Source organism: Vanessa tameamea, chromosome 30 (assembly GCF_037043105.1).
Source record: "Vanessa tameamea isolate UH-Manoa-2023 chromosome 30, ilVanTame1 primary haplotype, whole genome shotgun sequence".
NCBI classification, from domain to species: Eukaryota; Metazoa; Arthropoda; class Insecta; order Lepidoptera; family Nymphalidae; genus Vanessa; species Vanessa tameamea.
The window spans coordinates 5258624-5274216 of record NC_087338.1 but is presented as its reverse complement, the minus strand read 5'-3'; the positions used below and the strand labels follow the sequence as shown (position 1 = coordinate 5274216).

The 15593-nt window shown below is 34.3% G+C and overlaps 1 protein-coding gene across 4 annotated transcripts in view; it reads right to left on the bottom strand.

The window, feature by feature from the left end:
• Window positions 1-8070: 8070 nt before the first annotated feature.
• Window positions 8071-15593, bottom strand: part of LOC113391664 (P protein-like) — a 52372-nt gene continuing 44849 nt past the window's right edge. For all 4 annotated transcript variants that reach the window (XM_026627703.2, XM_064219966.1, XM_064219967.1 and 1 more), the window contains exons 8-17: window positions 15323-15526; window positions 14178-14293; window positions 13355-13493; window positions 13089-13224; window positions 12108-12310; window positions 11716-11809; window positions 11113-11255; window positions 10286-10396; window positions 9380-9527; window positions 8071-8575 (exon numbers count right to left, since the gene is read on the bottom strand). In XM_026627703.2, coding sequence (XP_026483488.2) covers window positions 8397-8575; window positions 9380-9527; window positions 10286-10396; window positions 11113-11255; window positions 11716-11809; window positions 12108-12310; window positions 13089-13224; window positions 13355-13493; window positions 14178-14293; window positions 15323-15526 — 1473 coding nt within the window. In that variant the 3' untranslated portion in view covers window positions 8071-8396. The remainder of the gene's footprint in view (window positions 8576-9379; window positions 9528-10285; window positions 10397-11112; window positions 11256-11715; window positions 11810-12107; window positions 12311-13088; window positions 13225-13354; window positions 13494-14177; window positions 14294-15322; window positions 15527-15593) is intronic.

Sequence of the window (15593 nt, the reverse complement as noted above, 5' to 3'; positions counted from 1 at the left end):
ATCTATTTCCAATATTTTTATACAAACTTTTTAAAATTCACGATATGCACAGATAATAAATTAATGCCAAGTAAAAATACAATGGCACATGAGTAAATGAAACGAGGAAACTATTAAATGGCCAATAGGGAAGCCGACTTTAAAGAAATGTAGGAATGTCAACTTGTAGCCGTGCTGTTCGGCGACTCCCGCGCAGACCACGTTTGCACTTGCGCCGATCAGGATACCGTTACCTATAAAAAAATGTATATTATATCTATAGTAATATAAATTTAAAAGTATCTCCGTCTGTCTGTTACACTTTCACAGCCAAACTAGTGAACCGAAATTGATGTTTTTTTTTACGCAGCAAGCTTCAACTTCAAGGAACGACAAAGGTTACTTTTGAATATCTAAAACCTGATCAACAACCCCTAAACGAAACTCAAAAATAGGTATGTGTACATACCAAAACTAACATAGGATTTGGACAGACTAAGTTACCCAAGCGTGTGAAGAGATGAGAAATCTTAGTAAAGATTCATACAGCTACAATTTGATATAAGATTAAAAGAAAATAAAAAACATTAAAATATTTTTTTTCGATTTCAAATGGCTTCTGATTATTTTTTAACTCTTTGATGCTATACTCACCCATAATACGAGCATAATGGCAACACCTAGCCTGGCACTTTCATCGACTTTCAATATAAACTGTTCCATTAAACCTCCGATGTATAATATTAGGCCAAGTTTCGACAAAGTCTAAAAATACATAATAACTTATACTTACATAACAATATGTTAAAAATTATTATAAAAGTCGTGTTAAAAAACAATAATTGATATTTGAAGTAAGAACATAATTTGTTAATTTTGTATCGAAAATGTATGAGTTGAAAAAATTGAAATAGTTTAATCAAAACTGTATATAAAAGGAAGAGAGAATGAGAGGGAAAGGTCGATGGAGGGAAATGGAGGGGGCGTAAAGATTTTTAGTCACGTGATATTTCTGCCAGCTCACTCTACTGTAAGCCGCGGAAATTGGTTCCAAAAAAAATCTATTAGCATTTTTAGCATTAGCAGCCTGTAAATTTCCCACTGCTGGGCTAAAGGCCTCCTCTCCCTTTGAGGAGAAGGTTTGGAGCATATTCCACCACGCTGCTCCAATGCGGGTTGGTGCAATGCACATGTGGCAGAATTTCGTTGAAATTAGACACATGCAGGTTTCCTCACGATGTTTTCCTCCACCGCCGAGCACGAGGTGAATTATAAACACATGAAAAAATTAAGCACATGAAAATTCAGTGGTGCGTGCCTGGGTTTGAACCCGAAACCAACCAATATAAATATATCTAAAATCTAATAAATCTAATAAATAAACCAAAATAATAATTCCGTGCAGGGGTACGGTAGTTAGTATATTTATATTTGTTTAGTTTTATTTATTTTACTATATAATATATAATGAAAGCAACTTCGTTCTAAACGGGTTTCTCTTTTTTTATTATTCCCCAGCGGTTTACAGACTATAGTACTGTTAAATTCGCCTCCACGAAGGTTGCATCCAAGGTATTCCAGCCAGCCTTTGGTTACGATGCTGAACAGTAGAGGTATTCTTTACAACAAGAACACGAGGGTTAAGTGTCAAAATGTGTTAAGCGACACTGATTATAATTGTTATTAGATAATAAGACACACGGATCAAAATGGCGTATCACCTAAACGGTTGTTAATACTTTCCGGGTGAGATACGATGTGAACTCGTACAATTTGCAGGATCAATAAGTCAATGTGTGTTTCTTGTCGTTTTAAACAAATGCCGAAATGAAATTATTGACATTTACATACAGAAATTTACAGACATTTGACAAAGAGGTAAAACTCTCAAAGATAAGATTTACTTATTTTATTGTTTTACGTTATTTTATTGTATTTCTTAATATACTTAGCTCATACGCGACATGACAACATTTCGTATCTATACAAGGATATTTGGTAACTTCACGAATCAAAATCAAAATATATTTTTTTCGAGTGGGCTCATAAAAGCACTTTTGAATCGTCATGTTAGTGTGGAATTAATGTAAAGCTACTTCCGGTTCAGAAAGTAGATAAGTTCTTTAACTTTATATCTTTATACAAATAATTCCTCTGTGCGTGTACGTCAGGTCCTAAACGATTAGACCGATTTATAGGTGGTTTATCTAGAACTACATATATATATATAATATACTTACTTTTAACTAACATGACTGTATTTTTAGATGTTTAAAAAGAGTAACTACTGAGTTTATTGCCGGTTTTTCTCGGTAGAATCTACATTCCGAACCGGTGGTAGCTTTACTTTAAATAGTTTGTTAAATGACGATTCAAAAGTGCTTGTAAAAGCCTACTTGAATAAAGTATATTTTGATTTGATTGATTGATTATTTTTACAGCGATCTCGAGTCACCCGATGTCGGAACGGGCAACTGGCTCTTAATATTAATACTCATTAATATTGAACCGCCAAGCAACAATACTTAGAATTGTTGTGTTCCGGTTCGAAGGTTGAATGAGACAGTGTAACTACTGGCGCAAGGTAACAAGTTCGTTCCTATGGTTACAAACATTTGGCATTTTTCCACGCTTTCTGATGCTCCAATGGCGAATGGTGCTACATATGGAGCAGAGCAGAGCATGTGAGTCTGTTCAGTCAGTTAAATTTCTATCTACATTATACTACGTCAGGGCCGGACCGTAAGTTTAGGGGGCCCTGGGCTAACACTACTTAGGGGCCCACCTAAGACATATCTGAACGTAGACTTGAAACCGTCCGACCTGTTTAATTTAATAAAGTTATGGATTCTTTCGCATTATCGTCTATTTTTGACTTTGACTCGACTTAGCTGGGGCCCCCTTGAATCCACGGGGCCCTGGGCTGAAGCCCAAAAAGCCATATGGTAGATCCGGCCCTGGACTACGTAACTTAAGAATTTTATACAATCTAGTATTGTCAACCGCGACTACGCATAAAAAGCTTATGTCCTTCAATGGAGGACAAGCTTGTATCATAAGAGCAATAAACAGACAGAGTTACTTTAACAACAAATACTAAAAAACAGGAGAAATGTATATTTATGAGGGCTCCCAAGATTTTTTTGCCGTTTTTATAGATAATGTCCGACTCTAACTTGGCCGGTTTTTTACAAGCTTTTACTTTACTTGCAATGTATATTTGGGTGAAATCTTGAAACTCAATTTTGATGCAGATATCTTTAACAGATTGAGCCGAAATTTTGTATATATATTTGGATGACAATACTGTGTGACGTAATTCTAAATCCTGAATGGTGGAACACCCAAGATGAAGTATAATTTTATTTAATTCATTCCTACAATATGGGTATCAAATGAGAAGACTTACAGAGAATTCGAATTTTTTAAAAAAAGATGCTGAATTCATTGCTCCAATCCGTCTGGAACTTTGGTATACTTTTGTTTACGTACCCAGCGATTACTAAAGAGTAAAAAAAGTGAAAAACCTTTTTATAAAAAAGTTTTTATTTAAATGCGCTTAAAAGAAAAAAATAACTTTTACACTTACATCTTTTACTGCTAACTTATAACGTCATTTCACACATTTGACACAATTTATATCATATAAAAGCTTGTCGCGAGATTTACTTCTAGATAAACAAGTAAAATAAATAATTGGATGTAAATAATTTTATCTACTAAAATTTTCAAACTAAGTAAATACGAGTACTTAATTCGATCGCCAGAAGATTGTTTGCACCTGAGAGCTTGTTATGCTTAACACGGGTACAGTAGATAAATTAAAAAAAAAACAATTTTGTTATGATACGATTTTATAAATTTTTTTATTAACTGTAACTCAAAATAAACCTAAGATACACTCAACGTCGTAGTTTTCTTTCTTTTTTAATTAATTTATTAATCAAGCTTAGTTTAACATTCATAAAATAATTATTATATCACTTATTTCTTATTAAATTAGCATCATTACATATTAATTAATAGTTGTTTAAATTTAAAACCGAACAAAGAACAGGAGCCGGACAAAAAAAAACATCTCAAAAATAGTATATTATAAATATATTTTATTTTGTTAATTATAGAATACTGCGTATAAAACTAATGTATATCATATTTTCATTGATATTATTTATTATTAAAAATTCATCTATCATTTTGTTCGATGCATTTATAAAAATTATATAATTATATTTATTTTATTTACAATAAAACTCACTTTTGTAAACAAAGTTCATTTAAAATTCATTTATAATGTGAAAATAAATGATTATATTTATGCAAATTTTGTATAATGGCATTAAATGTCAGCTGTTACTTGTAAGTACTGCCACCTTTCAAATATTACAACATCGTAATGAAATCAAGAAATTAACATTGTTCATATAATCGAAGTTGCCTCTAATTAGTATTTGTGTATAAAATTATACTTAATAATATTATTGGATATATTTAACCTTGTGTAAAAATAAATTTTAATAATAATCATTTTTTTTAATTTTTTGATTTCTTTATTCTGATGTTAATAGTCACACTGAGTAAAAATGTAAAACTTATTCGAATTAAAAGTTGGCGGTTAGAGTAAGCTGTCAAAAGTAAAGTTTAGTTTTGACGTTTATAAAAATATAGATAAAATCGATAAAATATATCAGATTTTTTATGAAAACAGGTTCTATATTTTTATATCATGTTAAATATGTAAAATATTATTGTTAAGCTTAATTATAAAATCGTCAATATTAAAATTTAATAAAAAAAATCATTACTAAAACTCTCTTAAAAGATTGCTAAAACAAATTCATTATTACATATATTATTCAAACCGCCGAGTTAAGAACATAATTATAGAAAAACTTACATTTTAAACATAACATATACTGCCTACACTAAATCAACGATTAATTAATTATAAATAACATACACTATTATGCTTATAATTATTACAAATAAAGCAATATATACATATTATGTAATTTTATATGTACATATTTTAAACAAGCATAAATTTCTTAATTTCACATTAAAATTAAAATTAATTATTTATATGTCTAAATTGAGTCTCGCACTACAAAATAACTAAAATAAACGGGCCAACTTTATCAGCTTAATGTACGTGACATTAATGTTTGACACTCACCAAATGTCACACTACTTTACTAGTGTGCGTTTACTTAGTGACGAATTGTTGGCAGCATTTTTTGTCGACATTCTCAATTTTGACAGTTTATCCAAACATATAAATATTTTAAGCGAGTCTAGTCCAACCACAAGAGGGGTAACCAATTAAGAAACATTTATATTATTAAAAAATTATACCATTATGTTAACTTAAAAAAAAATAAAAATTTAATTACATTTTTACAATTACAACTGACAGGTGACAAACATGAATGTCAACTGTCAACGGTCAGATTTAATTAGCACTAAACCCCGTGGATCGTAGCTGATTTTCTTTTTCTTTTTGATTGAAATCTCAATAGTAAAATGGGCTGAAACTTTATAAGTTAAGAGAAAAGTAAAAATCACAGATGTCATCTGTCATGACAAACAACATGGCGGATATCATCTGTCATAACGACCAATATGGTGGTTTTTACCGCCATTTTTTATTTAAACATAAAACGAAAAAATTATAAATACAGTTAAAACATATATATCACAATAATTTATAATTATTAATATATTTATACGGTTTATTTTATTTATGTTACAAATAAATTTAACCACCAATTTTAAAACATTTGTATGTATGTTTACTTATTTATATCGAATACATTCATCATTCGACAATCGCTATTTGACTTTTTCTAGCATCATGGATATTTTAAAATTAAAAAGGATGCTATCAAGGGAACTGCCACTTAGTAAAAGGGTTCAAATTTGCCTCCAAATATCGCTAAACAGCAAACTTTCGGCAACATTTTATACATATAATCTCGTAGTAAATGGGCATGGTTGGAGCACACTCTCGGAAGGGATATCAGGTATATAGCGAAACAAACAATGTATTTGAAAAGATAGTGTGCCATCCCAAGTAAGGCTGACGCGTAGTGTCGAGATAAAGACAATAGGGCTCTAACATGGTCTGAGATGAAATGCGTAGCCTTCTGATTTCGTATCTGAGCAATCGGATTCAGAGGGTTGATGTAAATGGAAAGAGATCTCCCGGGTCTCCAGTTACTATGGGGGTCCCTCAAGGATCAATTCTTGGACCATTTATCTTCCTTGTTTATATAAATGACCTGCCACATCTCCTAGGTGATAAACTCGAGATAGTATTGTTTGCTGATGATACTTCTTTAATTTTTAAAATAAAAAGACGTCTTTCAATATATGACGATGTGAACAACACTCTCTCTGAAATAGTAAATTGGTCTAGTGTTCATAATTTAATGTTAAATAGTAAAAAGACTAAATGTTTTAAATTCACTGCTCCCAATGTAAGATGTGTCAAAACGAGTGTACTTATAAACGGGGAAGCATTAGATGTTTCAGAATCAACAGAGTATCTTGGTATGACAATAGACTCTTAAGCTCCAATGGGGCCTCCATATAAATAAATTGGCGAATAGACTCAGCTCTGCAGCCTATGCGGTATGGCATCCTACTCTGGGGTAATCCAGCTGACATTAATACCATTTTTGTACTGCAGAAGAGGGCTATTCGTGCAATTTATAACCTGGGCCCAAAAGATTCGTTCAGAGGTAAATTTAAAGAAATTAAAATAATGACTGTCGCTTCTCAATTTGTTTTTGATAATGTTATGTATGTACGCAAAAACATAAATGATTTTCCCAGAAATTGTGACGTACATTCTATTAACACTAGGAACAAGAATAAACTTGTTACTCCGAGTACCCGATTACACAGGGTTAGTAACTCTTTTTTGGGGCAATGTATACGTTTTTACAACAGGATCCCAGAAAACGTTCAAAATTATTCAATTATAAAATTCAAAAGAATCGTTAAAGAGTGTTTGTGTGCTAAAGGATATTACAACACTAATGACTTTTTAGTTGACTGCACACCTTGGGAATGAAATGATCGCCTCCAGGCTGTTTCAAATAACTAAAATATAATTATTATTGAATCTTATTGAGTTTCTTTCGCCGGTTCTTCTCAGGTCCGAGGTGTTAAAATCCGAACCGGTGGTAGATTTTTAACTATCAATAAGCAAGTGTAAACACTTCTATATTGAATAAAGATTTTTGACTTTTGACAAAATCCCAATGACAACGCACTATAGACGCCTTCTGTTCCACGTAGAGGTCACAGAACATTAAGTGTGCTTGAAGGAATGAATGAAACCCCAATAACTTAAAATTGGCAAATCTAGACAGAGACAAAAAAATTGTTGCAACATCCCTCTCCTTTATGTCAAAAATGACAAGACAGACAAGTACTATCTATATCGAATTGTAAATACCTGAAATACGTCCTTAGCTATATTGGAAATCTCACCAAAGCCTAAGGCTTTCATATACGGTGTCGTTTTTGATGACTTTTGCATTTCAAATGCAATGAATCGTGATACCGCTAGAGGTAAAGTTGGGACCGTATCTAAACAGCCTAACACGCAACGTCCTCATTGGCAGGGACGAGGTTCTCATTAATTACGTGCAGATGCCAATGCGTTAGACGGTATAATTAATACCAAGGGTAGCGCTGTTAATGCTTGAAGTGTCAATTCTACAAATACACTCCGAACTCTGATTTAAATGACAGTTAGATAAGGTATGCTAAATACAATTTATTTGGGTATAGTTTCAACTGTACACCATATAAATTTATTTCAAACAGCAGTACTCAGTACTGTTGTGTTTCGGTTTGAAGGGTGAGTGAGCCAGTGTAACTGCAGGCACAAGGGACGTAACATCTTAGTTCCCAAGGTTGGTGGCGCATTGGTGATGTAAGGAATGGTTAATATTTCTTACAATGCCATTGTCTACGGGCGGTGGTGACCACTTACCATCAGGTGGTCCATTTGCTCGTCCGCCTACCAATATCATAAAAAAAAAGTTACGATCATAATTTCCAGATGTTAAGATCCAGCTGTTTGGTTGTGACGGTTTGGCAAACATTAAAACATACAAATGATGACGATGACAATTGTCTGTTGGGCTTGTACAATACTAATATTATAAATGCAAGAAATATCTGCATGTTCGTTAAACATAACATAAAAAATTAGTAACACCAAAAATTCTGAACGAATTCGTACGAAACTTGGTCTGTATTGAGTTTGTCCTGCATTAGGACGTATGGCAATTAATTTCTTAATATTTAACTATTAAATAAAAGGTACAACGCTTTTAATTTGGTCGGTTATACAATAATAATCAGTTTAATTATTTTTTTGTCTCAGTAGGTTAGAATTTTCAATGCCAAGCAAAGACGCAATGACAGAGAAGCAAATAACCGGACGCGACGATGAGATGTCCAATCATAACCGGGAAACCGATTTTGAAGAATTGCAAGAAGGTGAACCTGTAGCCGTGCTGTTCGGCGACTCCCGCGCAGACAACGTTCGCACTTGCGCCGATTAATGTGCCGTTACCTGGAAAAGGAACAATGAAAATAATCTTGGTGTTTTTTGGTTCGTAATTATAATAAAATCATGTCTTTGGAGTTTTTTTTATGAAGTAAAAACTAAAACAAGTGATCAATATCGGCAAATATTAATCATGAATTCCAAGGGTAGTAAGATGTTATGTCTATGCTGCCTGTAGTTACACTGTCTCACTCACCCTTCAAACTGGAACACAACAATACCGTGTAGGACACATAATGAGTGGGTGGTGCCGACTCAGACGACCTAGCAAAAGTCCTACCACCAAGAAAAGTCGATGTAGCAAAATGTCTCTGTTAATGTTGCTAACTTTTAGCTTAGTGTGTTCACACGGACACGGTCGCGTCATCATTCACATCATTTCCTGAAATAATGTTTAACATTATTTCAGGAAATGATTCTAACATACTTATCTTCTATATTCTGAATTGTGTGATATCAATTTGTCCCAAATTAAATCTACAAGATTATTCTCGCATCTTTAGGACGACCTCCGTGGTCGAGTAGTGTGTACACCGGTTTTCATGGGTACGTCACTCCGAGTCGATGTAGAAAAAGTTCATTAGTTTTCTATGTTGTCTCGGGTCTGGGTGTGTGTGGTACCGTCGTTACTTCTGATTTTCCATAACACAAGTGCTTTAGCTACTTATATTGGGATCAGAGTAATGTATGTGATGTTGTCCAATATTTATTTATTTATTTATTTATTATTTATCACGTTTATTGATAAATGTAACACTAATATATATAATATAATAAAAGTCCCAAGTGTACACCCTGCGGAACTCTTACCTCCTAGACAGGCCCCAAACGATAGTGACCAAATGAGTGGCATGATGGGTAAATTTAACGTCGGGTTGGATCCCAGCGCGATGACCACACGCACCATCATAGTCGTCAGCGGTATGTTGTCTACGAACGCCGAGGTAATACCTGATACCTGAAATTAATATTTTCTTTATTATTATATCTGGTGAGATTATCGGAAGGAACTATTAGAGACAAACAAATATACTATTACTAATGACATAAATATACTCGAAACCGATATGATCTCATGATAGGACAAGTGGACCTTGACTGAAGGTTATGGTAAAACTGGGCAAGCACTGCTTAATCTTTACGTGTTTATTTGTGTGTAAACGCAAGGGCGGTAATGGATGAACTTCAGCAACATGTCTCAAATCTTCTCTTCAAGATCAAGGCCCTATGCCTTTGTTCAACAATAGGACTTTTTTATTAAATTCCACATTAAATGCAATGTACAAAAAAAAAACGACTTCAAATAATATAATCTGACAGAATACACTAAAAATAAAATTCGAGTCCATGAAAAAAATTATCCATTATTACCCAGAAATACACGTCATTTTATTCAAATTTAAATGGTACCAAACTATAATAGAATAGAAAATCCCGCTCATCAGATATTCTACCGGCAAATAGCGGTAGGTACTCAGTATTGTTGTGTTCCGGTTCGAAGGGTGGGTGAGCCAGTGTTACCAACAACTATAATCTTAGTTTTCAAGGTTGGTGGCGCATTGGCGATGTAATCAGACAAAGAAAGACAGACTCCTTTTTTCTAGTTCACCCCCGGAGTGGGTAAAATGGGGGGATTATAAGGTACAATATTTAACAAATTTCGCGTGGGTAAAAACTCTGGTCCAGATAGTTATTAATACTGCGACAACAACTTACCCACAAAAGGAGAAGAATGGCAACGGCCAGTCTACCATTTTCGTCGACTTTCAATATGAGCGATTCGGTCAGATCTCCGATGAATGTGATGAGACCAAGTTTCGATAGAGCCTAAAATCGAACAAATAAAAAAAAATATACTTTTTATTTACGTAAGTCATTAGGCTTAATATAATAGTAAAGGCTTGTCTTCTTCCTTGGAAAACTCCTGACGACTTAAAATCAATATTTGTATCCACTAGACAGTATTGGAGCAGCGTCGTGTAATGAGATTCAAACCTCTCAAAAGAGAAGAGAATCTCCAGAGAATGCCTTAGAGTATAAGATAGGCAATTACAATGGCGCACTTAAATTTTTGTAGAAACAATATACTTTACTCAATTAGGCTTTTACAAGCACTTATGAATCATCATTTAACAACACTGTATTAAATAAACCACCGCTTTGGTATGTACATTCCACCGAGAAAAACCGGCAAGAGTCCCAATAGTTACCTTTTTCTAACATTTGAAATACAGAGCAACGTCTGTTAAATATAATTATATTATGGAATATATCCTACTTGAATGTCAACAAATATTAGTTTCAAGTTTTTTTATCATCTAAATAATCTTGTGATGAATAATATGCTTTATTTATTAATGTTTTTTTTTTAAGAAACGTTAACGGCAAAGTTAAAAATATGCGAAATTTTATTATAGAAACGAATAACTTGTCCCAAGAAGGATTTATTGACTTTGCGGAGTCGGAACCTTGGTGCTTATCTCAGACCGATTAAAAAAAATACGTTTGAAAGCTTTAACTTAATTATGAATGTATTTACTTACCTCCATAAGTACAAACAGTGACGCGAAGAACAGTAACGTGGACCATTCAACTCGATGCAATATCGGCTCCAGGTCTTCACGGTCGGCGAGCGTCAGGAGCAAAATGGCACCCAAAAGAGCTGTCCAGCCGAGAGACATTCGATCTAGTAATAATAAAAAAAAAAGTATCTTTTAAATCCTTAATTTCCAGAAGATTCTGAATGATGCTGATAAGCTTGATTTGAGTTTTGACAGGATCTATTCCAACTAAGCAAAACATCTTCGACTAGGTATTTCCTAGAAAAGCGGATTTCTGCCAAACTCCCAAACATCTAAATAAGCTCAAGCGTTTGACAAAATGTAACAAAGTTTTTGAGCACAATTAAAATTATTAAGTTACTGCACGGCGATTTATTAATAAAGAAAATTATTGTCAATTACGATATTGTTTATTCCATTAGAAAGGTATGCCGTCACGGCTTCAACAATTTCCCGATTTTCGACCTGCCCTGGATCACTTAGTCCATGCGGAACCTCTAGGCAGTCGCTTGCAAAGCCTATTGGATAATCTCTGCTGTCAAGTGTCATGTGTCGATCGATTCATGTGTCATGTGTCATACTCACTCAATTCCGGTATCGAATGCAGGAAGAACACGACAACGACGAAACTAATGGCGACTGTTGACTTCAGAAGTAACATCTTGTCGCGGATTTTGTACTGAAAGTTAATGATACGATTAAGTCTTTATACATAAGGAACAAAATCTTAATAACTTTATCTTAAAAATCAAAGAATAAAGGTCACATATGACGTTATTGAAAGTATTTGCCTAAAACCTAAAAAAAATTTAGGTAATGGTACCAAACAATTTGAACACAGGTAGTTGATATACAAATCCGGACTTAAAGTTGAAAATTTCTTTTGACAATATACTGAAGGGACTATTTTGCCTTTAAAGGTACGGAACCCATAACCATCTGTTCATTTATTAGTAAAGATGTTGTAATAGACATACTTTCTCTTTTAATTGTCCGAGGGTAGTTTGAAAGGTCTCCTTCGGGCAAACTCTTTTCGAACTCTCTTTGACCATCGTATCCAGCTGGACCGTCAGCTTCTTCATCTTCCTCTCCAGCCTTTCTCTCACCACCTGCTGGTCTTTGCTCAAGTGTGGGAGTGACTCTATCGCTCGACGCCATATCGATATTTGATGACGAAGGTCTGAAATTAGTTTAAAGGACTTTATTAAGTAAACGTCTATACTGAATTTGTGGGCAGGAGAAGGGCAAATGGGCTTCTGATGGTAATTGGTCATCAACGCTCACAGACTTTGGCTCTGTAAGCAATAATAATCATTTCTGACATCGCCAATGCCCCACCAACCTTTGTGGTTAACATGTCATGTCCCTTGTGCTTGCAGCTAGAAAAACAACAAGTAGGCTCCAATAAAAAAAAATAGTATCCATTCGAATGAATAAACCTCATAATAAAAAAATACATATTAACGAAAAGTTGATCTTAAAATTTTAAACGAGTGCAATTTATTAGTAAAGAAAATGATATGATATACATATCATCTATAGCCCCCCCATTTACAAAATTGGATCGTTAGTTCTGGAGCTCCTTAACTCAAAAACAAACATATTTTACCTCTTTATTATATTGGTATAGATATATTATTATTTAATTTTTTTTGGGTAAGTTAAGTAAGTTAGTGGTTACCAGACATTTGTGCTGTAAGAAATATTAAACATTCCTTACATCGCCAATGCGGCACCTTGGGAACTAAGATGTTATGTACCTTGTGCCTGTAGTTACACTGGCTCACTCAACCTTCAAACCGAAACACAACAATACTTGGTACTGCTGTTCGGCGGTAGAATATCTGATGATTGGGTGGCACCCAGATGGGCTTGCAAAAAAGCCCTACGACTAAGTATACTATTATTAATTACATTAAAAACACCGAACATACAAAACTATGATGTAAAATTGTCACCTTGAATTTCTCTCGGTACATTGAGACGCAGCTTGTTGGTATCCCTGTATATATATCTGAGCTGGAAGTATGTCTGTACGCACACCAGCAGTATACCTAACGTCATATGCATTGTGAAATTCGTGAAGTTTATCCCCTGTGAAGAAATATACATACATTAGAATGGAATTAAATTCAAATAGTCTCTGTATTAAAATCCAAACCATTTTCTAAAACAGAGGGCTTTTTTGAAATAAACCCTTAAACCATAGACAAAAATTACACACCGCTAGTACAACAGCCTTATTCGAAGCAATGATGACGTTCGGGGGATCACCGACGGGGGTAGCAGTACCCCCTATGTTACTGAAGAGTACCATCGACATTAATATTGGCACGGGATCCATGTCCATCACTTCGCACAACCTGGAAAAGGGAGCAAATGATATGTTTGATTGTGTGAAAATGTGTTGAGTATATAAAAGGAAACCGAGAGGGCCCTGAAGAAAGAACAGGCAAATCTCTAACAAGTTCATAGCTTTCTCCTCATGGCCTCCTTTAGGAAATTCCTCTGGTAATTTTTCTAATTTACCTACTAATGCAAACAGTGGCACAGATTCGATTCATTTTGATAATCTATTAACAAAATTTCACCAAAATATTCCATGAATAAAAAGAATCCCTAGGGGAGCGAGAATATATTTAGCTAGATCTTTATCCATTGTAGTTCTAAAATGCCTTTCTAGCAGTGATTCAGCATGGCCGAATCTTTTTACCTTTTTTATAAATTCTTTAATGTCAATGAAACCAAAAATGGCTCCTGATCGACCAAATTAAAACAAAATAGTATATTAGAGACCTAAATTTCAATTCCAAAATACATACCAACATTTTAACAGTTCATAGTAGAATAAATTCAATGAATGCCTTTATTTGATTCAACAATGAATCACCATTTTATATAACTAATAATAAATTTCGTAACAGGATAGGATCAGATATTTTATGTAATCTATATCTTGTTCTGTATTTACCCTTTCTTGTTGCTAATTGTATAATTTATTAGAGTTCATTGACCTCCAACCTACTAATAAAAAACAATAAAACTACCTTATAGTCACTGGTGTCATCAACAGGACTGTTGTGACGTTGTCCAAAAACGTCGACAACAACGCTGTGATGGCACACAGCAGGGTTATCAATGGCCACAGTTTTCCTTTGGTCACCTGAAAACATAAAATAAATCAAAATCAATATATTCTTCATTCAAGTAGGCTATTAAAAGCACTCATCACGTTACACTGTTGAATTAAATTTAAAGCTATCACCGGTAAAGTAGATTCTCATTACTCTTCTCCACCATTTCAATTGCAGGATATGTCAGTAAAATACAATTAAAATTATATACATCCCGTCCAGAAATCAACAAATAGTAAATTCACGCATAAACAATAATATTAGAAAAATGTTGCGGCTCAGTGCCAACTGCCCGCAAACTTCAGCGAGGCATCCAAGGGGACGTTTCGTTTAACAAACGTGATATGACTTCATCGGTCCAAATAAAATTCTTATAGCAGGAATCTCATGCATTTTTCTATCCTCATGCTTTACTAAATCTGAGGATTAGTAGCTTAGTAATGTCCCGTGGCATTACTTAAGTTAATTATGTAAGTCACAGACAAGCACCACGGAATTTTCACGTTCTTAATTTGTGTTTAAAGTTCAACGTGGTCGCTGGTGCTCGAAAACATTTTGCTGACACTTGCAAGAGTCATCCACTAACAGCGAGGTGAACAAACTACAAATCTTCTTCTCATAAAAGTGGAGCAGGCCTCAGTCCTGTAGTGGGACGTGTACAGGCCGTTACTTTACTTTATAATAAAGTAAATTTTTCAGCAGCTCACATTGTTTTTCTTATAAAATGTACTTTTATAACGAGACAAGCCGAGGAAATATAAAAACGGACTTCATTGACCGGAAACCGGTCTATTAAGATCCATTACTTGGCGGAAGCGCTTTGTGAGAGTCCGTCAGGGTAGGCACCACCCACTCATCATATATTCGACCGCCATAAGGTTTGAAGGGTGATTGAGCCAGTATATCTTAGCTCCTCAGATTGGCGGTGCATTGGCGATGTAAGGAATGGTTCATATTTCTTATGCCAATGTCTTTGTGACAATGGTGACCACTTACCATAAAAATATCCACTTTTTCAAAAACACTTATCTACTTTTAATTGGTTTAATTAAACTTACCTCAAAAGTGAATACGGCAAGGAAATCAAACATCCCAGTTTCGGCCATAATGGAAACCAGGATCATCATGCTGAACAGCAGCAGCAGAGTTTCCATATCCAACCAGGAGACTAGTTCAGGGAGGGAGGGTCTCTCACCCACGAGAGAGAGGACGGCCAGCGATGCCGTTGATATGAGAACGGCCGCCATTGTGCGGTTGATGATCTGAAATGCAATTTACCTTTGTTAGGATCATGAGAAGAAGTTTTCTGTTAATTGGCTAAATAGTTAT